This window comes from Bufo gargarizans, chromosome 2, assembly GCF_014858855.1.
Source record: "Bufo gargarizans isolate SCDJY-AF-19 chromosome 2, ASM1485885v1, whole genome shotgun sequence".
Taxonomy (NCBI): Eukaryota; Metazoa; Chordata; class Amphibia; order Anura; family Bufonidae; genus Bufo; species Bufo gargarizans.
Window position 1 is genome coordinate 255713280 of NC_058081.1, and position 26834 is coordinate 255740113.

General features: G+C 43.6%; 1 protein-coding gene across 1 annotated transcript in view; it reads left to right on the forward strand.

The window, feature by feature from the left end:
* Window positions 1-26834, forward strand: part of TBC1D22A (TBC1 domain family member 22A) — a 620637-nt gene that overhangs the window by 316936 nt on the left and 276867 nt on the right. The window contains exon 10 of the mRNA XM_044280236.1: window positions 13782-13857. Within this exon, the coding sequence (XP_044136171.1) occupies window positions 13782-13857 (76 nt within the window). The remainder of the gene's footprint in view (window positions 1-13781; window positions 13858-26834) is intronic.

A 26834-nucleotide genomic window follows, 5' to 3' on the forward strand; every position in this document is an offset into this window, starting at 1 on the left:
ACACTGGGTTTTTGGACTAGACCCATATGCAGCACGAGGCCCCAAAATGTCCTCATTTCGGCTGCACTGACCGGCGTCCAGCCACCGGGTCTAGCCAAAAATGAGCCTGGGTTTTGAGCGACGAACTGTTGGGCGTACAGATTCGTCTGCTCCACCATCAAATTCACCAGTGGGTTACTGAAAAAAAAACTAAAAAAGTCTATTTCAGTAAACCCCACTGTGGGAATCTGGATTCCAGGATTGCCAGCGAAATCCGGAATCTCAGGCTCAAAGTCCACTGGGGGACACCAGCTAAGTTCATCGGCAGGGGGCTCCGGTGAACTTATTTGGTGGGCCGGGAAACCAGTACGAACCCCAGGGCGGCTCGTACTAGGGTGGGCCACAGGATCCCTAGCATGTGTGGACCCTGGCTCCGCCTGGCGGCGTCTCCGCCGCCTTGGTGGCTCATCGTCATCCGATGATGATGAGGAGGATGCGGATGACAGAAGGAATGTGGGGTCATCCTCATCCTCACTGGGGCTCTCGGAGTCGGAGGCAATCTGGGCGTATGCCTCCTCGGCCGAGAACACCCGGCGGGCCATGGGTGTGTGTGCGTGTAGGTGTGCGTGTGTGGAAACCTTTATTATATGTGCGTGTGTGTGGGGGCAACGGGTGTTCGCGTACTAAAAAAAGGAAAATAAAGAGGCAAGTGTTAGGAAAAAAAAAAAAAAAAGTTCAAAGTTGCTGATCAGCGGTACAACGCTGATCAGCGGTGGGGCAGGCGATGCGCTAACAGTGGACGGACGCTAAAGTGCCGACCAGTCAGCGAACGCAGAAAAATAAAAAAAAAGTGGTGGTAAGGGGGCTAGTGGTGAGGGGGGGGGAGGCTGGGGGAGGGCTGGTGGGGGGAGGGCTGGTGGGGGGATGGGTGGGGGGGGTGGGGGGGGGCTGGTGGTGGTGGGGGGATGGGTGGGGGGGGCAAGTGGCAGGGGGGGCTCTGGGGTCTGATAGATGGATCAAAAAAGTTTTGTGTAAAAGTTCTTTTTTTTTTTTTTTTTCTAACTAACTTTTCCCTTCTTTCCCTTCCTAATGGTGCCTCTCCCTCACTGACCCTAACCTACCTGAGTGGCGATGGGTGCAGGAGGGTGATGGATGCCGATTAGGGGGACACAGGAGCTGGTGCTGGACGATGCTGCACGGTCAGGGTGCTGGACAGGAAGAGGAGGGGAGAGAGGAGCGCAGGAAGTTTGAATCTCGCGCCTCTCTCCCCTGCACCAATCAGCACCCTGGACAGCAGTGTTCAGCACCAGGGCCAGCACCGCCTCCTCAAATCCTCGGACTGCGATTGGTGGTGTAAAATTACGCCACCGATCGCAGTCTTTTTCCGGTTCATCGGGTCACAGCACACCCGAATGGACCGGAAACGCAGAAAACCGCAGGTCTGAATGGACCTGCGGTTTTCTGCGATCGTCTATACGGGGGGGTCAAATGACCCCCCCCTGCGTTGTTACGGGATGCCGGCTGAATGATTTCAGCCGGCATCCCGTTCCGATTAACCCCCGCGGCGCCGGAATCGCGAATTGAAGCCATGACGTACCGGTACGTCATGGGTCCTTAAGGATTCGGGAAACATGCCGTACCGATACGTCATGGGTCCCTAAGGGGTTAAGATGCAATGTTTTGTGCCACGTTTCTGGCATAAAGCCTAAGTTTGTGCTATCTACAGGATTGTGATAAATATCTAACTATTCAGAGGACAGTTGGAATGCAGAGGAAAAAAAAACAGGCTGTTTTGAGAGCTCCATTTATACAAGCAGGTAAATAACGCGGGTCTGTGAGCATTCGTGTGTAAATCAGTTTCTTATCACTGCATTATATTGTATGTTTCTCTTTTCTTGCGTAATCCCCATTTAGTATGTGTTCCATTATTGACAGCGCAGTCCAGTGAACATCTTGTCTAATGTATGCAGTCCTGGAACAGCCGTTTGAGGGTGCATATTTTTTTTTCAAAATGTGAGCAATTTGCCCATTTGGAATCACACATCGAGTTTCTAAATGGGCGAGTTTCAACACTGAGCGGTGTTGACAATTTGGAAAAGATTTTGCTACTCACTGATCAAGCACTCTTGGGGGGCAGATGTGGGGGAGGGTGGTAGCGAGGAGGCTGAGGAAAGTTAGGTAGCTAGCTGGATAACAGTTAGAAAGCAGGGTAGAGGGAAGAGTGCCAGGGAGGCTAGCCCTCATCCGACACACCCCAACAAGTTTGCAAGGTTGGCAGATGAGGGGGATGTCAGTTCAGAGAGAGCACTGCTGCAGCTGGACACTTCCTCTGCCATTCAGAGGAATGTCAGCTCCAGTAAGCAGAGGACCAGGAGAGCAGGGCAGGCCAGACAGGTGCTGGTAGTGGGAGACTCAATTATTAGGGGTACAGATAGGGCGATCTGTCACAAAGACCGGGATCATTGAACGGTGTGTTGTCTTCCTGACGCTTGAGTTAGACACATTGCGGATCGAGTTGACAGATTACTAGATCGGAACCAATGACAAAGTTAGAGGTAGGTGGAGCGTCCTTAAAAATGATTTTAGGGATTTAGGTCAAAAGCTTAGGGCAAGCACCTCAAAGGTAGTATTTTCCGAAATACTGCCTGTTCAACGAGCCACACAAAAAAGACAGCAGGAGATTAGGGAGGTTAACAAGTGGCTGAAGAACTGGTGTAGGAAGGAGGGGTTTGGGTTCCTGGAGAACTGGGCCGACTTCTCTCTCGGCTACAGGCTCTATCGTAGGGATGGGCTGCACCTCAATTGGTTAGGGGCAGCTGTGTTGGGGGAGTGGATGGCTAGAAGGTTGGAGGAGTTTTTAAACTAGGGACTGGTGGAGAGGATAATTACGCTATAGGAGGTGAAGATGGTGCAGATAGAGACCTGCGGCAAGGTAATGGAACTGGGGCAGAGTGGAAGGATGGACTAGAACATTTCAGAAGCAAAGGTGTAGGGTACAAAATGTACATAAACCTCTTAAATGTATGTATACTAATACCAGACACCTGACTAATAAAAATTGGAACTGGTTTTAGTGATGTGTAAGGAGGACTATGTCATAGTGGGAATACCTGAGACATGGCTGGATAATAGATATGACTGGGCCGTTAATGTACAGAGTTACAGTCTGTTTAGAAAGGATCACCAAATCCGGAGAGGGGGAGGGGTCTGCCTTTATGTAAAGTCCTGTCTAATGCACACAGTCCTGGAAAATATAATTGAGGGACGAACATATGTATTCACTGTGGGTAGAAATACATGGAGGCACAAAAAATAATAAATAATAATTTTATAAAGCACCTAATATACCAGAATCCACAGAAAATCTTCTACTAATAAACGATATAGACGAGGCAGCAAATCATAATGAGGTTGTTATTATGGGGTACTTCAGCTACCCAGATATAGACTGGGAAACTAAAACTTGTACATCTCATAAAGGAAACAGATTCTTGGCAATAACCAAAGACAGTTACTTTTCCCAACTGGTTCAGGATCCGACTAGAGGGACGGCTATACTACAGTCGTGGCCAAAAGTTTTGAGAATGACACAAATATTAGTTTTCACAAAGTTTGCTGCTAAACTGCTTTTAGATCTTTGTTTCAGTTGTTTCTGTGATGTAGTGAAATATAATTACATGCACTTCATACGTTTCAAAGGCTTTTATCGACAATTACATGACATTTATGCAAAGAGTCAGTATTTGCAGTGTTGGCCCTTCTTTTTCAGGACCTCTGCAATTCGACTGGGCATGCTCTCAATCAACTTTCCAATCAACAGGGCCAATTCCTGACTGATAGCAATCCATTCTTTCATAAACACTTCTTGGAGTTTGTCAGAATTAGTGGGTTTTTGTTTGTCCACCCGCCTCTTGAGGATTGACCACAAGTTCTCAATGGGATTAAGATCTGGGAAGTTTCCAGGCTATGGACCCAAAATGTCAACTTTTTGCTCCCCGAGCCACTTAGTTATCACTTTTGCCTTAAGACACGGTGCTCCATCATGCTGGAAAATGCATTGTTCTTCACCAAACTGTTGTTGGATTGTTGGAAGAAGTTGCTGTTGGAGGGTGTTTTGGTACCATTCTTTATTCATGGCTGTGTTTTTGGGCAAAATTATGAGTGAGCCCACTCCCTAGGATGAGAAGCAACCCCACACATGAATGGTCTCAGGATGCTTTACTGTTGGCATGACACAGGACTGATGGTAGCGCTCACCTTTTCTTCTTCGGACAAGCCTTTTTCCTGATGCCCCAAACAATCGGAAAGAGGCTTCGTCAGAGAATATGACTTTTCCCCAGTCCTCAGCAGTCCATTCACCATATTTTCTGCAGAAGATCAATCTGTCCCTGATGTTATTTTTGGAGAGAAGTGGCTTCTTTGCTGCCCTTCTTGACACCAGGCCATCTTCCAAAAGTCTTCACCTCACTGTGCGTGCAGATGCGCTCACACCTGCCTGCTGCCATTCCTGAGCAAGCTATGCACTGGTGGCACTCCGATCCCGCAGCTGAATCCTCTTTAGGAGACGATCCTGACGCTTGCTGGACTTTCTTGGGCGCCCTGAGCGTTCTTAACAAGAATTGAACCTCTTTCCTTGAAGTTCTTGATGATCCTATAAATTGTTGATTGAGGTGCAATCTTTGTAGCCACAATATCCTTGCCTGTGAAGCCATTTTTATGCAACGCAATGATGGCTGCACGCGTTTCCTTGCAGGTCACCAAGGTTAACAATGGAAGAACAATGATTTAAAGCATCACCCTCCTTTTAACAGGTCAAGTTTGCCATTTTAACCCAATCAGCCTGATATAATGATCTCCAGCCTTGTGCTCGTCAACATTCTCACCGTAGTTAACAAGACGATTACTGAAATAATCTCAGCAGGTCCTTTAATGACAGCAATGAAATGCAGTGGAAAGGTATTTTTGGGATTAAGTTAATTTTCATGGCAAAGAAGGACTGTGCAATTCATCTGATCACTCTTCATAACATTCTGGAGTATATGCAAATTGCTATTATAAAAACTTAAGCAGCAACTTTGCCAATTTCCAATATTTATATAATTCTCAAAACTTTTGGCCACGACTGTAGAATTAACCAATTGACCTGACAAAACAACAGATGTGCAGGTTGGAATCCTGGGAAATAGTGACCATAAAGTAATAACCTTCCATTTATCATTCAAAAAAGTGTTTTTTATTCAGGGAGGAGCAAAAGTAATAACCTTCCATTTATCATTCAAAAAAGTGTTTTTTATTCAGGGAGGAGCAAAAATACCAATCTTCAAAAAAGCAAAATTTAGCAAACTTAGGCTGCTTTCACACTAGCGTTCGGTATTCCGTTCGTGAGCTCCGTTTGAAGGAGCTCACGAGCGGACCCGAACGCAGCCGTCCACCCCTGATGCAGTCTGAATGGAGGCGGATCCGCTCAGACTGCATCAGTCTGGTGGCGTTCAGCCTCCGCTCCGCTCGCCTCCGCACGGACAGGCGGACAGCTGAACGCTGCTTGCAGCGTTCGGGTGTCCGCCTGGCCGTGCGGAGGCGTGCGGATCCGTCCAGACTTACAATGTAAGTCAATGGGGACGGATCCGTTTGAAGATGCCACAATGTGGCTCAATCTTCAAGCGGATCCGTCCCCCATTGACTTTACATTGAAAGTCTGGACGGATCCGTCCCAGGCTATTTCCACACTTAGCTTTTTTTTGCTAAAATAATGCAGACGGATCCGTACTGAACGGAGCCTCCGTCTGCATTATTATGGGCGGATCCGTTCTGAACGGATCCGCCCGAACGCTAGTGTGAAAGTAGCCTAAGAGAGGCCATAGGCCTAACTATCTGATAAACATACTGCCACAAAATGGGATAGTTTCAAAAGCATCCTAAAATCTAATTGTGAGAGGTACATACCTTTATGGGAATAAAAGGTTAAGGAACAAGAAGAAACCAATGTGGATAAATAGAACTATAAAGAAAGCAATACATGACAAAAAGAAAGCATTTAAATCAGGAGGGTAGTGAGGAAGCACTGAAAAACTATAAGGAAAAAAAATAGAATATGTAAAAAACAAATAAAAGCGGCCAAACTAGAGACCAAGAGATTAATTGCCAAAGATAGCAAAACTAACCCTAAAATGTTCTTCATTAATATAAATGGTAAAAAGTATAAATCTGAAGGTGTTGGCCTGTTACAGAGTGAGGGGGGGAGTTGCAGAGAGCAATGAGGAAAAAGCAAAACTATTAATTATTTTTTCTCCACTTTATTCACTGTAGAAAATAAACTGTCAGATGAAATACAGAATGTAAAAGTAAATTCACTATTAAAAGTGCCCTGTCTGACCAAGGAAGAAGTACAGCGGCATCTTAAAAAGATTAAAATAGACAAATCGCCAGGACCAGATGGCATACACAAATGGAGTACCTCAGAGGTCAGTTCTGGACCCTCTCCTCTTCAATATATGTATTAATGGTCTTGTAGAAGGCTGGCACAGTAAAATATAATTTTTTGTAGATGACACTAAACTGTGTAAAGTAATTGATACGTAAGAGGACAGTATGCTACTACAGATGGATCTGGATAGATTGGATGCTTGGGCAGAGAAATGGCAGATGAGGTTTAACACTGACAAATGTAAGGTTATGCACATGGGGAGGAATAATGCAAGTCACCAGTACATACTAAATGGTAAAACACTGGGTAACACTGACATGGAAAAGGAATTTTAGTGAACAGCAAACTAAGCTGTAAAAACCAGTGTCAGACAGCTGCTGCCAATGCCAATAATATAATGGATTGCATCAAAAGGGGAATAGATGCCCGTGATGAGAACATAGTCCTACCACTGGTCAGACCACATTTGGAGTACTGTGTACAGTCCTAGTCTCCTGTGAACAAGGCAGACAAAGCAGAGCTGGAGATGGTTCATATGAGAGCAACTAAAGTAATAACTGGAATGAGGGAACTACAGTACCCTAAAAAATTATCACAATTATGGTTATTCACTTTAGAAAAAAAACGACTGAGGGGATATTTAATTACTATGTATAAATATATCTGGGGTCAGTACAGAGATCTCTCCCATCATCAATCAACTATTATCCCCAGGACTGTGACAAGGGGACATCCTCTGCGTCTGGAAGAAAGAAGGTTTGTACACAAACATAGAATTGGATTCTTTACGGTAAGAGCAGAGAGACTATGGAACTCTCTGCCTGAGGAGGTGGTGATGCAGAGTTCAAGAGGGGCCTGGATGTATTTCTGGAGTGTAATAATATTACAGGCTATAGCTACTAGAGATGGGTCGTTGGTCCAGGGAGTTATCAGATTGCCTGAATGGAGTCGGGAAGGAATTATTTTTCGCCTTAAGTGGCGAAAATTGGCTTCAACCTCAGTTTTAATTTTTTGCCTTCGTCTGGATCAACTTGCGGCATACCAGGCCGAACTGGATGGACAAATGTCTTTTTTCGACCTTATATACTATTTTACTATTTTTGTTGCAAAAATGGTGGCATTTAAATTGACTGCTGTCTAGTTATAATTTTACAAGTAAAAAAAAAAATTGATATAATGAATATTCTTCACGTATCACATGTATATAATTATAGATCTAGACAGTAAAAAACCACAATGATTTATTTATTTTATTTATTTATTTTTTACTCTCTTCGGCTATTGATAAAAGGGTTTTTCAGCTTTTTATAATTTCCCCCCAACTTATAAAAAGCTGTAATATACCCTTTAAGGCAATTATTAATACGCCAACTTCCAAACAATTACCATGATAATTGCCCAGTTTGTATGAAGAAGGAAAATCGGTGCTAAATGCTTAAGCTTAAAGGGATTCTGTCAGTATGATTTTCCATATTAAGCTGCCAACAGGACCACTGAGGTCTCCTTGAATATGTTAGAAATATGCCGTACCCTTGTCTGACATATGAATACTGTTGTTTGCTTAAAAAAAAAAAAATTAAATTATATTTATGCTAATTACCTTTGAAAAGAGCTAAAGGGGCTGTCCTAATGGTTAGTGGAGCCCAGCTGTGCCCATTGTTACTGAGCCCTGCACCTCCCCTCATCCTGAATTCCCTTCCCAGCTCCTCTGACATTAAGCAGACCCTGCACTGTAAAGTCGCACTGGCGCTCAAGTGACTTATGGTTGTTCCTACACTTCCTCTACCACCTTAAGCTTAATTTAACCTACTGCACATGCGCCAGCTGTATATGTAATTCTCCTGAAATGCAAGTGAGTGTACTAATACTTGGTATAATGCACAGGCTGGCTTCCAATGCTCTATCCTCTTGCGTACCATTCCCAGGTCCAGTACCTCTTCTGGTTGACGCGGAAACAGGCAGAGGGATCGTGGACCATGTGGGCTCTCAAGTGACAAACCCTGCACTGTGTTCTGCGATCACACTATCTGCTTCAGCGTCATTTAATCTACTGCGTATGTGCCAGCTGTTTGCACAGTTCTCCTGAACCAGAAGTGACGAGCAACTTGGCGTGAAAACCCGGTAGTGGCATGAAAGAGGAGAGATCATTGGAGGACACCCTGCGCATGATACCAAGTAAGCATTAGTGTAGTCACTAGCGGTTCAGCAGAATTGCATATGCAGCTGGTGTATGCGCAGTAGGTTAACTGATGCTGAAGCCAGCAGAGGGAGTGCAGGCACAACAAGATGTTACTTGAGCTCCTGTGCGACATTACAGTGCAGGGTCTGCTTGACGTCAGATAAGCTGGAGGGAGAATTCAGGATGAGGGGATGTGCAGGCCTCAGTCTGAACGGGCACGACTGGGCTCCTCTAACCATTAGGACAGCCCCTTGGGCTCTTTTCAGGGGTAATTGGCATAAATACAACATTATTTTTTATGTCAAACAGGATTCATATGTCAGATAGAGGTATATTTCTTACATACTCAAGGAGACCTCAGTGAACCTTTTGGCAGCTTAATATGTAACAACCTGCTGACAGAATCCCTTTAATATAGATGACTATAGTACAAATTGTTATTATTAATCGCCATATGAACCACCTTTGTATGGCACATTCTACTGCCATACATTTCTGAATATATTGGGCCAGGTTGTAAGCCGATAGGCATGTATGAACTTTTGCGACATTTGTAAAATATTTGCAACTTTTGGTGAGCTGCGCCACTTTCAGAATTGGAGTGAAAATTTGGTTGGGATTACAGATTAGAAAACTTTCATGTCTCATTTATGATGTGCCGCTAAAAAGTCACATCTCCATACCAGTCAACCCCCCTGACGTACTTTTACTAACAATGGCAAAGCCACATCACACTTGCGCCAGATTTAATTAAACTGAGCGTCCTCTTAATAAATTTGATGCAGCTGCGCAAAGCAACTCCAATTCTTTTTTTTAAAGGCTTCATACACCTACAATGATAAATTCCCCCATAGCTGTTGTTATTGTGAAAAGTTCTGACCAGTTAGTGTTTTAAGACCAGTAGCCCCCTGATCCAGAAGGGTTTGATGGTCTTTCCTATCATACTGTAGTTCAGTGTTGCAACTGCTTACAGTAGAGCTAGCCATGGTGCTGATTTCTCTAAACCTCACCATTCAGTTGTATGCACTATTCCATGTTGGCAGTTCTTTGAATAGATCCATTTAGAAGCATTTATTGAATTTCAGTATCAAAGAATTAAATAAAGGATCAGTAGCCAAGACGTAATGTGATGATCTGCATGGGAACAATTCACACATGTTCCAAATAATCCTAACTGCATCTTTATCTGCAGTGTTATCCAAGGTATTGTACTCATGTAGTTTCAGCGCCTGCTTCCATTAAATATTTCCATAGTGAAGCTTGAATTTATTTAACCATATATATTTTAGGCCACATGCTTGTCATATAGCTAGTATATTAAAGGGGTTGTCAGAGTTATTTTTTTTATTCTTTCTATATTTCTAACTAGGAAAATGTAACAGCTTTCCAATTAACTTACTTTATCTCCAGTGGCTGGTTTCTTAGATTTCACTGAGGGTCACATGACTGTTGATGTCAGCTTCTCTCCCTGCTCTGATAATGTTCATGCTCAAGCCTGAGAGATCTGTACACGAGACGTCACTGTGCTGGCCACGCCCCCCCCCCTGCACTGCCGGCTGCTGCTTATTGCTCTCTCCCAAGATTCTTAACCCCTTCAGCTGCACAGACTCAGGGATGAAGTGTTTACTGTGTAGCTGCAGGCAGTGAGAAGACAAATGCTGGGCACAAGAGCTGACAGAGAAGTTTTGCAGAGCATTGCAGGTAGGAGGGAAGATCCTTTGTGTATTAGCAGTGTCATTGTATAGCTGGGACTTGTAGTTCTACACATACAACATGCTGCTGAGTCTCCCAGCAGGCAGACATGTCACTCAGGGCAGCACTTGTATTCACTCCCTTAGGAGCGTCATTATACAGCTGGAACTTGTAGTTCTATACAACATGCTGCTGAGTCTCCCAGCAGGCAGACATGTCACTCAGGGCAGCACTTGTATTCACTCCCTTAGCAGTGTCATTATACAGCTGGGACTAGTAGTCCTACACATACAACATGCTGCTGAGTCTCCCAGCAGGCAGACATGTCACTCAAGGCAGCTCTTGTAGCCACTCCCTTAGCAGAGCAGGGGGAGGGGCAGAGATTGTTTTTATTGCAAGTAAACAAAGGGCCAGAAAAGAACCAGGGAAATTAGGAAATTCCTCATGTTCCTGGACTCTCTGATCCTCTGTTGCTGCTGCTTCTTCCAGGCTCCAGCCAGTGATGTATTGTTATACATGTCACCACTGCAGCCAATTACTGGCCTAGGTATTCTGTGGCACATGACTGCTCAGGCCAATGTTTGGCTGCAGCAGTATACAGCATGTACCTGCTGCAACCACAACAATACTCCTACAACAGAAGTTTATTTTTATATTGTATATTCTTCCAATTGTCCTCTTCTAAATTGTTTGTTATTTTTTTTGCGATAGGGGCAGATATAAGGTCTGAGAATTGATAGATCATTGCTAACGAGCGTTCATAGTAATACCTGTTAGCGATCATCTGGAGGTGTAAAGGTACAGCTGGTTACCTGAAGAACAAGTGAAACGCTCGTTCATTCGGTAATTGGATCGTTTGTATAAACACAAAAATCCTTGTTTCCAGACAGCAGACTGTGCTGTGTAAACACGGTCTGCTGCCGGAAAACGACGAGTTGTTATGGGGAAGAGTGATGGCATTAGCGATCACGCTGCCCCATCTCTGGAGGAGATCACTGCATGTAATAGCACTAGTCTCCTCCACCAGTGAGCAGCAGGTTGTCGGGAAGGAACACTTCCTTCCCGACTATTTCCTGCAATATTGTCCCGTGTAAAGGGACCTTTACTAATCCTATATGTGGTGTAAGGCTGTAAGATAGGCAAATAGCTTTACTGGCTGCATTCCAGGGTGGCAGCTGTGGATTGGGAGAAGCTGAAGGTGAGGTGGTTATTATTATTAATTTTTACCGTTGTTATCATGGGCACAGTGCAGCTTTTTGTATGTTTCGTTGTTCCTGTAAATTACTATTGGACTTTTGTTTTGAATGTCATCAGTTTTTGCAATGGATAAAAAACTGGTTTGACCAAAACTGTGATATATTTGTTGCTGTGCTGTCCTCCTATTAGGTTCCATGAAAGTCTATGGATACATATCATTACTCCAGTTTCATATGGGGGCATGGTTGTCTTCTCTCTGAACCATACATATGTTAAATAACAATGATACATGTTCCAGAGAATGCCATATTATAGAGATAAACTCCACTAACAGCTCTGCCTCTAAGGGAGAGTATATCTTTAATATGACACCATAAAGAGGCCATATAACAGAAAAAGTTCTATGGCTCTGGCATCAGGTATAGTGTGGATGCTATGGGGGACATTTACTAAGACCAGCGATTTAAACCCTTGATGCGCCTAAGCTATGTTGAGGCTTGTTTCAATCTATGCCAGCTCCCTTAGTGGCGTAGATTTAAGTTATTTTCTGCGCCAAAAACAGACGTAGAAAATGATGAATCAGATGGGCCATCCGGCCCGCCCACACCACTCCCTCTTTCTTCGCCACCTTAGTTGGGGGGGGGGGTGAACTTCCCATGATAAATGACCCTCTGTGCATCTACTAAAATGTAGATTTGATTCATAAGATCTCTACCAAATATGTGTGACAAATTTTCTAAAATGTCACTGAAAAGCTTCACATTTACCTTCTTCCAATGAAGTGCACCAGTCAATGTTTACTACTCTCATTTAATTCTCGGCCATATAATATACCAGTCCCCTTTGTAATGGTGTAATAAACCCAGTGCCCAGTTCACGTTTTCTTTTGAGCCGTTATAATTATTGGAGCTTAACATTGATCTGTTTCCTAGTTCTCTGCCTAAGGCATCCAAAGCACCTGTGAAAAGCTTGTAAAGTTCAATACTATCTGTTCATTTGTGTGATTGCTTCTACTTGCAGCAAAAAGCGAAATGATTAAATGTACCCCAGCCGTTTTAGAGCAAAGACAGATACTGGCTTTAGTGTAACATAGGGCCCATTAGAAATGTGCATAATATTTTCAATTTTCTTTATTCACACATTTGGTTTTATTATGAGGTTTAAAATTTTAGCAGTTTGAAATATGCAATGGTGCTTTAATTGCCCTTCAAACAGACTGATGTCTAAAAGGCAGCAAAGGGTTAACGCGTTTAGATTTTTCTACAATCTACCTTTTTCCTATTCTTTGAGCAGCACTGTTGGATGAGCATCGGTTTAAATGGTATCAGGCTGCTAGCTAGCGACAGTTGGATCTTTTATGGTGACCCATTATTGTCACTCACTTCTAATAGAATGAGACTGGCCCAGTCTGACTGCCAGAGAGTAGATGGCAGCTGGGACCTAGTGCTACATCATCACTCTCTTGGTATTTATCCGATTTTCCATTTTTTCTGCTGCCGTTTTGCAGCCAACCTGATGGGACTTAGGAAAAGATAAACTAGACAAATAAGCATTTGTATGTAAGTAGAATTTAAAGGAGTTTTCCAAGTGTTTTATACTGATGACCTATCCTCAGGATTGGCCATCAGTATCTGATCGGTGAGAATCTGACTCCCGCACCCCCACTGATCGGCTGTTTGAAGAGTCTGCGGTGCTCCGATGAGTGTGGCGGCCTCTTCCTAAGCCAGTAACCTCACGTTAATCGGTCACATGGCTGTAAGGAGGCCGCGGCACTCAGAGAAACGCCACAACCTCTTCAAACAGCTGATTGGTGTCTGGTGTTGCATCCTGAGAATAGGTCATCAGTATAAAACCCTTTTGAAGAGTTGCTAAGCGGCTCCCTGTTGTAGCTTCTATTTCTAACAGAAGCCATAGTGCTGTCCCGTGGCGGATTCGGTACAAGTCACAAACCATGTCAGACTCCCCCATGACTTAGAATGGGGTTTGTCAAGTGCCACTGAGGTGTCTGTCATTTTGACAGAATCAGTGATAGAATCTCCGAACCTCTTATGTGTATGTGAACATAGCTGGAGCATAATCTTGGCACTTTGCAGTCATGAGAAGCAGTGAACATTTACAATAACCAAAGCAAATATGCTTCAATAACTAATGGCTACTTGCATATAAATAATGAAAAAGGAGCTTGCAATCTAAATGGGTCAAAAGTATGTAGCAACTAGTGAGTTTATAGTTTTTTCTTCTTTGTTTGTTTTTTTCAGGGTTGCTTTTCTTTTTAGCAGTGGCTTATTCTCTGCTATTTTTCCCCTGTAGGATAACTACACATTTGCACAGCCAGGAATTCAGAAGAAAGTGAAAATGCTGGAGGAGCTGGTTAGCCGCATTGACGGTGAGTTGCTTAAAACTGCTCTGGCAGGGTATAGTTCCAGTGCTAAGTGATCATACTACTCCTATCAGTGCAATTATGTGCTGTGCCAGTCTTCCTCAGCTTCTCATATGGAATGTCATCCTTAATCAGCATGTTACACAGTGGTGCTTGAATGACTTCTACTGTGAATCCTTTAAAGGGAAGCTAGTAGACCATGAGCATCTTCCATTACTTGGATTAAGCTCCTATAATAAAAATTCAATCGGAGTCGCCTTGCAGCAATGGAAAGACCAGGTACAATGAAGCATCATCCATTTGAAGCGAAGTTCAGAGGCTGATTAATTTGAGAGTCTCCTCTTGCTGATGGTGCCTGGTTTTGAGTTTTTTCTCTTTATTCTTACATCTACCTCTGAGTTTATACATTTTCTATAACGGCTAATAAGGAAAATGGCAGGAAAGTTTGAGATAAATTAGTGTGTGTGCAAACATGATTTGTCGTTAGACCTCCCTGTTCTTTAAAGAATTCCCTTTGTGAGATGCTGTCATCATGCCTTTGCGAAATTTAATTAAAGGAAATTCTACAGATAATGCTTGCCCATTCTTAACATATTCTCTCGATAGTTTGTTAAATTAATGAACAGGGCATTAACAAAGTGATGCCAAGCAGAACTAAGCTTTTTGTGACACTTGTCAATGATGGAACTGAAAACAAAAAAATGATTATTTCTGTCTTCTGGAAATAGCTTGTTAAAAGCTGAGTTCAGTTTTTTTTAATTTAGTCTGAAATGCCAGATCTCATACTAATGCACTATTTAGCTCACCTAGCTACAAAGGAATTTATGTCCTGCAAATGAACAAAAGGAAAGGCATCAGGAAACAGGGTCTTTACGCATCGTATTACGCTCATCCCTTCAGTTGGAGAATAATCAAGATGAATAATAAAGTAATACAAAGGCATAGCAATTTCAGTTTGACTAATAAGCTGAAAAAAACTATTTACTTTTTGTATGTTTAATAATGTTGCCTTCCTCAATCTCGCTAATGTTTTGACACAGTTCAGACAGGGCACACAGCAGAGGGCCCCTTTACAAAAACTGTATAGGGCCCCTGCTCTTGAATAGCTTTTCATAGCGGACACCTTATGTCTCCTTAGTAATTCAACAATAATTATGCTTTCATACAGTCACTTACCATTTAGACCCCTGTGCACCCACACCTGGTACACCCGTTGTGTTTTCTGTCCCTGTTTTGACATTGGTAGTTCAAATAATGTAGAAAAAACACTATTAAGGATGTGATCCCACAAAAAAGTTTTTATTACCAATCCACAGGATAGTATATAAACACAACCAAGTCAAGTTGGTCAGACTACTTATTTGTAATAGTGGGCTAAACCCTTTAAATCTAACAGAAAATCACAACTAATGGGTAGCTTAATAAAACTTAACATTTATTAATGTCAGATAAAATAATAGGCCCTTTCAAGATTTAAAAAATTGCATTTAATGCAACCAGTTGGCTGCAAAAGTATCTGAAATAGCAATGCTATAAAAAAATGGAGGGGACCAAAAATACAGGGATAGCAATACTAATAGAGAAAAAGGAAGTGATGTTTAGATAGAGGGACACACTGCTGGGCCGCAAACCCTAGGCGTCCCTAACTCTACCTCCTTCCCCCGTCTCTACTGTCCTAGCCCTGTCGTCACCCTACCTAAACATGGACTGCCCAGCTTTGTCCGACAGAATAAGGTCCTATGGATCTCAATTACATCTATCCGCTAAGAAGAGCTGGAAGACTGACCCAAATATTTTTTTTTTTTTTTGAGGCTGGTTATGCTGTGTCGCAATATGGCTATTTATGGTCTACAACACTAAATGCATACAACACTCTAGGGACATCAAAATCCCTGACTGACCAAAAATTGAGGTTGGTTATGCTGTGTCACAATTTGGCTATTTGTGGCCTACAACACAAATGCATACAACACTCTAGAGACATAAAAATCCCTTAGTACAAACATTCGCAACATGTCCCGACGCGTTTCCTCGGTGGTTACCAATTCCTCAGGGGACTAATACATATATTTGTGACCACTATATATCAGGTCACTATTCACAGAGTATATACAATAGGCACAGGTCATTTGTACTCCAGATTGATACAGTATGGTCAATCCAGGCTATAAATGGCTACAAAGCCCCTTACAACCAATCTGATCAAGTGTCTCAGAATCTAAGTTTGTGACCAATAAATGTCAAGTCACAGTACAATCTATATGTATACACCAATCATCAGTCAGTTAAATTTCAGGCTGCTATTATTCCATCAGCCCAAAAAATTTGTGACCACAAATATCCGGGTCACCAGTCAAAGCAGGTGTATCCAATAAACACCAGTGTGATACTAGTCCAAGCTCATATGATATGACCAGCCCAGATCTAATTCCATTCAATACTCATTAGGATGTTGACTCCCATACATTGAATCAGCTATTCTGGTCAAATGTAACCATTGAATATCCTCAGCTGTACAATGGCGTGTGCACAAAACGCAAAGCAGCATTTACTTATCTGTTCAATATTTGATACCAATTGTACACAGATAGCTGGTGCGGGTGTCTCTCCTCGGCGTCCTGCGGGTGGCAGCAGTAATGGAGATGTGTTTGCGGCTCATTTAAAAAGCTGCACTACTCCGGCCATTCCCCGCCTATTCGCGTCACTTTGCGTCATCCGGCCTTGTCACATGTCAAAGACACGTGACCCGCTCTCGGTCACATGACCAAGCAGCTACAGGAAGCGCACAGCGTGAAAGCATAACGACTCTGCAGGGCAACCGTTCTAACAAGCAGACGTCTCCAGGGGGCGGAGACCACACCATGTGACCGGTCAGTATTCAACCTGCAAAAACCTGTGCGCTGCCCGGAGCCGCTCTAGGTTAAAGGGCTTCTGTCAGCCCACTAAACAGTTTGCTTTTTTTTTGTTTACTAATAATCCTTATACTGCGAGCTCTGCATACATAAGTTAAATAATCATTTTGGTTCAGTAGAATTTGATAAAAAGCTATTTTTAAAATATGCAAATTACCTTGCTACCGGCTACTTGCTGGTAGCAGCCGCATCCTCCGATCCTAATGACGCCCCCTCCGCATTGTGATTGACAGGGCCAGGGAACGGAATCGTTCTCTGCTGGCCCTGCCTGTTTGCATTCAAAATCCGGCGCCTGCGCCGCAGCCGTACCTATCTTCAATCTGCGCAGGCGAACTGAGAGGCGGCCGCTCCATCCTCAATGCGCCTGCGCCGGGTGTAGATGTGACGTCATCGGCGCAGGCGCATTGAGGATAGAGCGGCCGAGCGAGCGGCCGCCTCTCAGTGCGCCTGCGCAGATTGAAGATAGGTGCGGCGCAGGCGCCGGATTTTGAATGCAAACAGGAAGGGCCAGCAGAGAACGATTCCGTTCCCTGGCCCTGTCAATCACAATGCGGACGGGGCGTCATTAGGATCGGAGGATGCGGCTGCTACCAGCAAGTAGCCGGTAGCAAGGTAATTTGCATATTTTAAAAATAGCTTTTTATCAAATTCTAGGGAACCAAAATGATTATTTAACTTATGTATGCAGAGCTCGCAGTATAAGGATTATTAGTAAACAAAACAAAAAAAAAAACGGTTTAGGCTACTTTCACACTAGCGTTCGTCGGTCCGCTCGTGAGCTCCGTTTGAAGGGGCTCACGAGCGGACCCGAACGCAGCCGTCCAGCCCTGATGCAGTCTGAATGGAGCGGATCCGCTCAGACTGCATCAGTCTGGCGGCGTTCAGCCTCCGCTCCGCTCGCCTCCGCATGGACAGGCGGACAGCTGAACGCTGCTTGCAGCGTTCGGGTGTCCGCCTGGCCGTGCGGAGGCGTGCGGATCCGTGCGGATCCGTCCAGACTTACAATGTAAGTCAATGGGAACGGATCCGTTTGAAGATGCCACAATGTGGCTCAATCTTCAAGCGGATCCGTCCCCCATTGACTTTACATTGAAAGTCTGGACGGATCCGTCCGAGGCTATTTTCACACTTAGCTTTTTTTTTGCCATTTTAATGCAGACGGATCCGTTCTGAACGGAGCCTCCGTCTGCATTATTATGAGCGGATCCGTTCAGAACGGATCCGCCCGAACGCTAGTGTGAAAGTAGCCTTAGTGGGCTGACAGAAGCCCTTTAACAACATCATCAGCAAGCGGGTTCGTCACAATGTATTAGTTGGACCAGCGGGCAAGCCTGGTCCTCCACATACAATGCTTCAATAAAATCATTATCCCAAGGGTTTGTACGATCCACAAACCCCAGGACTACACATAGGAGTTTTTAAGGCTAGTCCCTATGATTTCTGACATAGTTACAATTAATTACACATTATCCCGGATCCAGCAGCTCTCCTCCCTTAGGACCAAAACAACACTTAACACTCTGTTGTAAATACAAACAATGGGTTCAAAAGAGGAGGGAGGGACCGGATCTGAGGGCTGGTGGTAGTTTAGGGCATTCATGGATCAATGTAGCAGCTAAATGACAACTGTTCATTTAATCCCATGGGAGCCACCGTTTTCAACTGAAAGATCCACCACGTCTCTCTCTGTAAGACCCTCTTATCCCAGTGCCCCCCCCCCCCCCCCCATCTTGGGACAACCTCAATCCCCATGAATTTCAGGCCAGATAGGTCACCATTGTGTACCCCATTGATATGTAGTCTGACCAACTTGACTTGGTTGTGTTTATATACTTTATTATATTTGGAGTATGGCTGGTTTCCTTTCTACTGGCGTAGATCAAGAGCAATTACTCTCTGAAGCTAGTGAGGTTTTCTCAGAGAAAACCCTAGTACAGAGTAAATACGCACCCTTGTTTAAAGCGGCATTCAAATACCTCACTAAAATTTACAAGGAGCAAATTACTTCTTGGTGGGAGATACAATCGATAGAAAATTATTTGAAAAATAAAATCGTACCTAGAGGCTTGAGGATTACCCTGACTCCACTTCATTGATGAGCAAGTGGGAGGAGGAGGCCACTAAGAGCTCGTTGCTATTTATGCAACTACTGCTGGATGAGGAGAAGGTCAATCTGGTGACCCTGGAGAACAAACTCAGGGTTTAGATTGAACTTACACATAAATTTAAAACTGAGACAGACTTTAACAACAAGGAACTGCAACTTAAGAATACTCTGGAAAAGTTCCAGTTTCATTTAAAAGAACGTAAACATTGCCAGTTTAATAGGGATCTGCAAGACTTTAGGGACAAACGAGTCTACTCCACCTTAGATCGGGACATACCACAAACCAAATGACCGGACATAGACGTTACACCTAGTGACACTGACGTTTCAGAAAACGAGAAGGAAGCAGGTCACTACAATAGAGGCAGGGGTAGGGGTCGACAGAGGACACGAGGCTACAGAGGTAGAGGGGAAAGGAGTAACCAACGAGGAGGACAGGGCTACGGTGGGCAAGATTTTTTAGAGACACCCTATCCTTTACGCAACCGAGGGTTTCAGAAATCACCACCACAAACTAGCAGACCTCAAGGCAACAGAACCAAATAGTTAACCTCTCTAACCAACAGCTACAGGATTCAGAAATGTGCATCCTGAGCAAGGGCCTCTCCTTTGTTCCTACGTCCAGCTTTAATCCATTTAATTGGGTTATAGATATCCATTTCTTTGCAAGAAAACTCAGATGGCGGAAACATTACGCTCTAATTGAGAGACGAGAGAGCAGAGAGGTGGGTATCTCACCTGATATCCTACAGGATGTCCGTCTTTTATTTAGTTTGAGTGATAGTATTCTCCAGGAAGGTAAGGGTCCTTTTACCTCCCTTAAAAACAAGAGCCTTAAAATGCCACCTCTGGGGGATCCAACATGTATAGACGTTATGGTTAATCAGGTACGCCGTGATCTGACAAACCTCACTCCCTCTCAATATGGTTTCAATTGTAGTAAATCTGAATACAAATCACTGCAAGACCTTGAACACAAGAAGGACGTGACTATCAAACCTTCTGATAAAGGAGGAAACATTGTGCTGATGGACATGACTAATTATAAGATCAGGCAGGCGTTACTAAGTAATAGAGAAACGTATGAGAAGTTGGGGACCCAACGATTTTATTCCAGAAAGAACTTGCTCTGATATTACGGACGGCAAAGGCAGAGAACCTGATTTCAGCGGAGGAATTTTACTTTTTATATAAGATACATCCAACTGTAGCCACCTTTTTATAGTTTACCAAAAATTCACAAAGGTGGCACTCCCCTGAAAGGACGTCCCATTGTATCAGGTGTCAATAGTCTGACCCAAAATATAGGGATTTATCTAGACCATATTTTGGCACCGTTTGTAAGGACACTGCCCTCATACCTGAGAGACACGAGTGACCTTTTGGGTCGCCTTGAGGGGGGTATTCTTGCAGGAAGATACGTCTTTGGCTTCGATTTTCGTAGAAGCCCTGTATTCCTCCATACCCCATGCTCTGGGAATGAGGGCAGTGGAGACATTTCTTAATACGAGGGGACGACAATTTCATCCCCACAATACATTGGTATTGCGCTTATTGGATTTTGTCTTGACGAGGAATTGTTTTCTGTTCGACGGGGTCCTTTACCACCAGCTCAGGGGCACCGCGATAGGGAGCTCATGTGCTCCGTCATATGCAAATTTGTTCCTAGGCTGGTGGGAACGGACCCTGGTATTCAATGATGTACCCAGCAACCATATCTCATGTATAACCACATGGGCCAGATTTATAGACGACATCTTTGTCGTCTGGAAGGGTGGGGAAAAATACTTTGCAGACTCAGGATCTGAACGTCAATTCCATCAATATGAAGTTTACGTCAGAGTTCAAAACTGACACTTTGCCCTTTCTTGACATTGAAATATCAAGGGGCAAGGAGGGCATGATAGAAACAAGAACATTCAGGAAACCTACCTCCACGAACTCCCTCCTGCATTGGAGTAGTCACCACCCACAACCCCTGAAAAGAGGGATACCGGTGGGACAGTACCTACGGATTAGGAGAAACTGTTTCACCTGGGGGGGGGACGGACTTAAAACAACAAGCTAATGATCTCCGGTGCAGATTTCGCGATGGGGGCTATCCTGATTCAGTTCTTAGATCAGCATATAAAAGAGCCTGTGAGAGTAAATCGGGATGAACTACTGTATCCGAAACCTAAAAAAATAGACAGTGGTCCCATACGCCTCTGGGATGTCCTCCTGCTCAATCCTGATATTAAAAAGGTAGTATCCGAGACAGCACAGGTCACTTATCGTAGGAGCCTTAGCCTCAAACATCGCCTAGTCCACAGCCACTTCAGTGAGATTCAAGATACTAAGGATACATGGCTTCAGCGCCCTGTGGGATGTTTTCACTGCAGTGGCTGTGTGGCGTGTCCACATATTATCCAGGGACGCTCATTCAGTGGCACTGTCACTGGCAGAACTTATAAAATTAGACACTTTGTGAACTGCCGCACAGTTGGGGTGACATAAGAAATGACAGATACACCCTTGGCAAAACATATCAATGGGGTACACAATGGTGACCTATCTGGCCTGAAATTCATGGCCACGACCAAGATGGGGGGGGGGGGACTGGGATAAGAGGGTCTTACAGAGAGATACGTGGTGGATCATTCAGTTGAAAACGGTGGCTCCCATGTCATTTAGCTGCTACATTGATTCATGAATGCCCTAAACTACCACCAACCCTCAGATCCCGGTCCCTCCCTCCCCCCTCTTTTGAACCCATTGTTTGTATTTACAACAGAGTGTTAAGTGTTGTTTGGGTCCTAAGGGAGGAGAGCTGCTGGATCCGGGATAATGTGTAATTAATTGTAACGATGTCAGAAATCATAAGAACTAGCCTTAAAAACTCCTATGTGTAGTCCTGGGGTTTGTGGATCGTACAAACCCTTGGGATAATGATTTTAGTGAAGCATTGTATGTGGAGGACCAGGCTTGCCCGCTGGTCCAACTAATACATTGTGACGAACCCGCTTGCTGATGATGTTGTTAAAGGGCTTCTGTCAGCCCACTAAACCGTTTTTTTTTTTGTGTTTACTAATAATCCTTATACTGCGAGCTCTGCATACATAAGTTAAATAATCATTTTGGTTCAATAGAATTTGATAAAAAGCTATTTTTAAAATATGCTAATTACCTTGCTACCGGCTACTTGCTGGTAGCAGCCTCATCCTCCGATCCTAATGACGCCCCCTCCGCACGTGAGAGCGGGTCACGTGTCTTTAAAATGTGACCCAGGCCGGATGACTGCAAAGTGACGCGAATAGGCGGGGAATGGCCGGAGTAGTGCAGCTTTTTAAATGAGCCGCAAACACATCTCCATTACTGCTGCCACCCGCAGGACGCCAAGGAGAGACACCCTCACCATCTGTGTACAATTGGTATCAAATATTGAACAGATAAGTAAATGCTGACTCTGTGCCTTTACACCACTGCTGCTTAGCGTTTTGTGCACACGCCATTGTACAGCTGAGGATATTCAATGGTTACATTTGACCAGAATAGCTGATTCAATGTATGGGAGTCAACATCCTAATGAGTATTGAATGGAATTAGATCTGGGCTGGTCATATCATATGAGCTTGGACTAGTATCACACTGGTGTTTATTGGATACACCTGCTTTGACTGGTGACCCGGATATTTGTGGTCACAAATGTTTTGGGCTGATGGAATAATAGCAGCCTGAAATTTAACTGACTGATGATTGGTGTATACATATAGATTGTACTGTGACTTGACATTTTATTGGTCACAAACTTAGAATCTGAGACACTTGATCAGATTGGTTGTAAGGGGCTTTGTAGCCATTTATAGCCTGGATTGACCATACTGTATCAATCTGGAGTACAAATGACCTGTGCCTATTGTATATACTCTATGTGAATAGTGACCTGATATACAATGGTCACAAATATATGTATTAGTCCCCTGAGGAATTGGTAACCACCGAGGAAACGCGTCGGGACATGTTGTGAATGTTTGCACTAAGGGATTTTGATGTCTCTAGAGTGTTGTATGCATTTAGTGTTGTAGGCCATAAATAGCCATATTGTGACACAGCATAACCAGCCTCCCCCAAAAATTTTGTCAGATGTAATTGAGATCCATAGGACCTTATTCTATCTGTCGGACAAAGCTGGGCAGTCCATGTTTAGGTAGGGTGACGACAGGGCTAGGACAGTAGGGACGGGGGAAGGAGGTAGAGTTAGGCTACTTTCACACTTGCGCTTGATCGGATCCGTTCTGAACGGATCCGATCATATTAATGCAGACGGAGGCTCCGTTCAGTACGGATCCGTCTGCATTAATAACTTAGAAAAAATTCTAAGTGTGAAAGCAGCCTGAGCGGATCCGTTCAGACTTTCAATGTAAAGTCAATGGGGGACGGATCCGCTTGAAGATTGAGCCATAGGGTGACATCTTCAAGCGGATCCGTTCCCATTGACTTACATTGTAAGTCTGAACGGATCCGCTCGCCTCCGCACGGCCAGGCGGACAGCTGAACGCTGCAAGCAGCGTTCAGCTGTCCGCCTGTCTGTGCGGAGGCGAGCGGAGCGGAGGCTGAACGCCGCCAGACTGATGCAGTCTGAGCGGATCCGCTCCATTCAGACTGCATCAGGGCTGGACGGAGGCGCTTGGGTCCGCTCGTGAGCTCCTTCAAACGGAGCTCACGAACGGACCCATGAACGCTAGTGTGAAAGTAGCCATAGGGACGCCTAGGGTTTGCGGCCCAGCAGTGTGTCCCTCTATCTAAACATCACTTGCTCTTTCTCTATTAGTATTGCTATCCCTGTATTTTTGGTCCCCTCCATTTTTTTTATAGCATTGCTATTTCAGATACTTTTGCAGCCAACTGGTTGCATTCAATGCAATTTTTTAATCTTGAAAGGGCCTATTATTTTATCTGACATTAATAAATGTTAAGTTTTATTAAGCTACCCATTAGTTGTGATTTTCCAATCCACAGGATAGGTAATAAATATCAGATCCCGAAGAGGGATGACTACTTGGACCCGAAGCAATCCTAAGAATGGGTGTTCTTAATTCCCCTCTCTGAGGGATTGGCAGTGTGCCTGACGTCCATTCACTTCTATGCTGTCTGCATCACTCACATAGACGTGAATAGTGCATTTGTACACACCCCCAACCTGTTACCTCCCCTCTGTACCCTTACTGCAGACTGCTAGCAATTCTTTCATAACTTTCAATAGAAATAATAAAGGAACGGCAGAACATAGAGCCATAAGAATAGAGGCTCCAGAATTGTTATTACATGGGGACTGCATGAAGCTATTAAAACAGGCATGTCAGAAGTGGTGACAGGTCCTCTTTAAATACGTTCCAGTGCTCTTAGAAGTGTACAATATGTGACTCCCCACTTCAGTAAAAACATTGTCTTAATATGCATGACGTTCCAGGCAGGACTTGTGCAGGTATGTGTGCTGTTCTTATGGCTTTACTGTCTGACAGAACTTTTGACCATCTGTGTATAAGGTCCATTCCCACATGTAATCAGGAACACGCTGTATAGACTATGACAGGTTATGACATGCGTTTTCTTATCCATTCCTTTTCAGGTAACCATTCTAATTGATGCAGTGCATGTATTGTTTTTACAGTCGTTTTACTGGGAACTCTGGGATATGGGAATAAATAGGATTAAACAATGGTGAATACAGGATTTTCTGAATAATAGCAATGATAAGACAGTTACAGCAGCAGTTATATCAACTAAAGAAACAATCACTTAGCTCGAGTTAAATATTGCCAAGCTCTCATTTTACAGCAACACCAAAGATGGTGGAAATTGGACAGGGTATCTTGTGTAAAAGTCTTGTTTAGTGTTTGCCCTCTGTGTTCTGCAGGGGGTATTTATACATTAGTAATGGGGACAGAATTTTCCACAATATTGCTCAACAGTTGTGTGCTGTGTGTAAGCATGGCGTTAGCAAATGCATGTGGTGTGTGGCCTTGAAGCTTTTACCTAGGCTTATTTACATAATACATAAAATGATAAAGCCCAAAATATACAATGCATTTGCAAAGTCTTCGGACCCTGTCTTCAGACTTTATGTTGTGACTTTGTGCTAAAATAAAGAAAATCAAGTTGTTTCCCCATCACACTGCACTCAATCCAATATAATAACAAAGTGAAAACAGAAGATACTACATCTTTGCTAATGTATTGAAAGGGGAAAACCAAATTATTGCATTGACATACCTTTAAGTATTCAGACCCTTGATGTAGTATTTAGTAGAAGCAACTCTGGCAGCAATTACATTCTCCACTCATCTTGGCTTTGATTCCACAACATTTGCACACCTGGATTTGGGGATTTTCGGCCATTCTTCTCTGCAGATCCTTTCAAGCTCTGATAGGTTGGATGGGGCCTCTCCAGAGATATACAGTCGTGGCCAAAAGTTTAGAAAATGACACAAGTATTAGTTTTCACAAAATTTGTTGCTATACTGCTTTTAGATCTTTAGACCGGTAACTTTTGGAGAAAGTCTTTATTATATGAAGCTCCAACAAGTGCGTAGTCAGCTGATGATACGGAGCTCCAACAAGCGCACAGTCAGCTCATATATCTGGTCCATGACGAATCTCCAAGCCCGCACAAAGACGAGAGGACATCGACTAGACTGAGGTAACACTAATACAGATGCAATAATAGGTGGGACGCCACCTCAGTACGTTACCACACTGTGCCTCTTAGTCTTCTCTGTCCATCCAAGAGACTTGATACATTTACTTTGTGCGCTGTTGCTGGAAGCCAGTAGCAACATTGTATGGAATCACGATTATCTAAGAATCTGTTTGTGTAAGAGTGTTACCCGAATATATAAGAGGACTATTACTTTTAAAGATACAATATATGGATTGCGGTTGTTCATATTCTGGACTCTGATGACCATGCACTTTGATGACCAACTATTGCTGCTACTCATGTGATTTGTTTTTATGTGATTTTTATGCTACTAAATGTATATATTATTGCTGCCATTTATGTCATATGTGATCTTTATGCTGCTCTACATTTATGAATTTATGTAATTTTAGGGAGCTTAATTAAATGTTTCTCATGTTTGACCACATATTTGAGTGCCTGGTCTAATTGTTTTGCTTTTAGATCTTTGTTTCAGTTGTTTCTGTGATGTAGTGAAATATAATTACACACACTTCATACGTTTCAATGGCTTTTATCGACAATTACATGACATTTATGCAAATAGTCAGTATTTGCAGTGTTGGCCCTTCTTTTTCAGGACCTCTGCAATTCGACTGGGCATGCTCTCAATCAACTTCTGGGCCAATTCCTGACTGATAGCAACCCATTCTTTCATAATCACTTCTTGGAGTTTGACAGAATTAGTGGGTTTTTGTTTGTCCACCCGCCTCTTGAGGATTGACCACAAGTTCTCAATGGGATTAAGCCCTGGGAAGTTTTCAGGCCATGGACCCAAAATGTTAACGTTTTTGTCCCCGAGCCACTTAGTTATCACTTTTGCCTTATGGCATGGTGCTCCATCCTGCTGGAAAATGCATTGTTCTTCACCAAACTGTTGTTGGATTGTTGGAAGACGTTGCTGTTGGAGGGTGTTTTGGTACCATTCTATATTGATGGCTGTGTTTTTCAGCAAAATTGTGAGTGAGCCCACTCCCTTGGATGAGAACCAACCCCACACATGAATATTCTCAGGATGCTTTACTGTTGGCATGACACAGGACTGATGGTAGCGCTCACCTTTTCTTCTCCGGACAAGCCTTTTTCCTGATGCCCCAAACAATCGGAGAGTATGACTTTTCCCCAGTCCTCATCAGTCCATTCACCATATTTTCAGCAGAAGATCAATCTGTCCCTGATGGTTTTTTTTTTTGGAGAGAAGTGGCTTCTTTGCTGCCCTTCTTGACACCAGACCATCTTCCAAAAG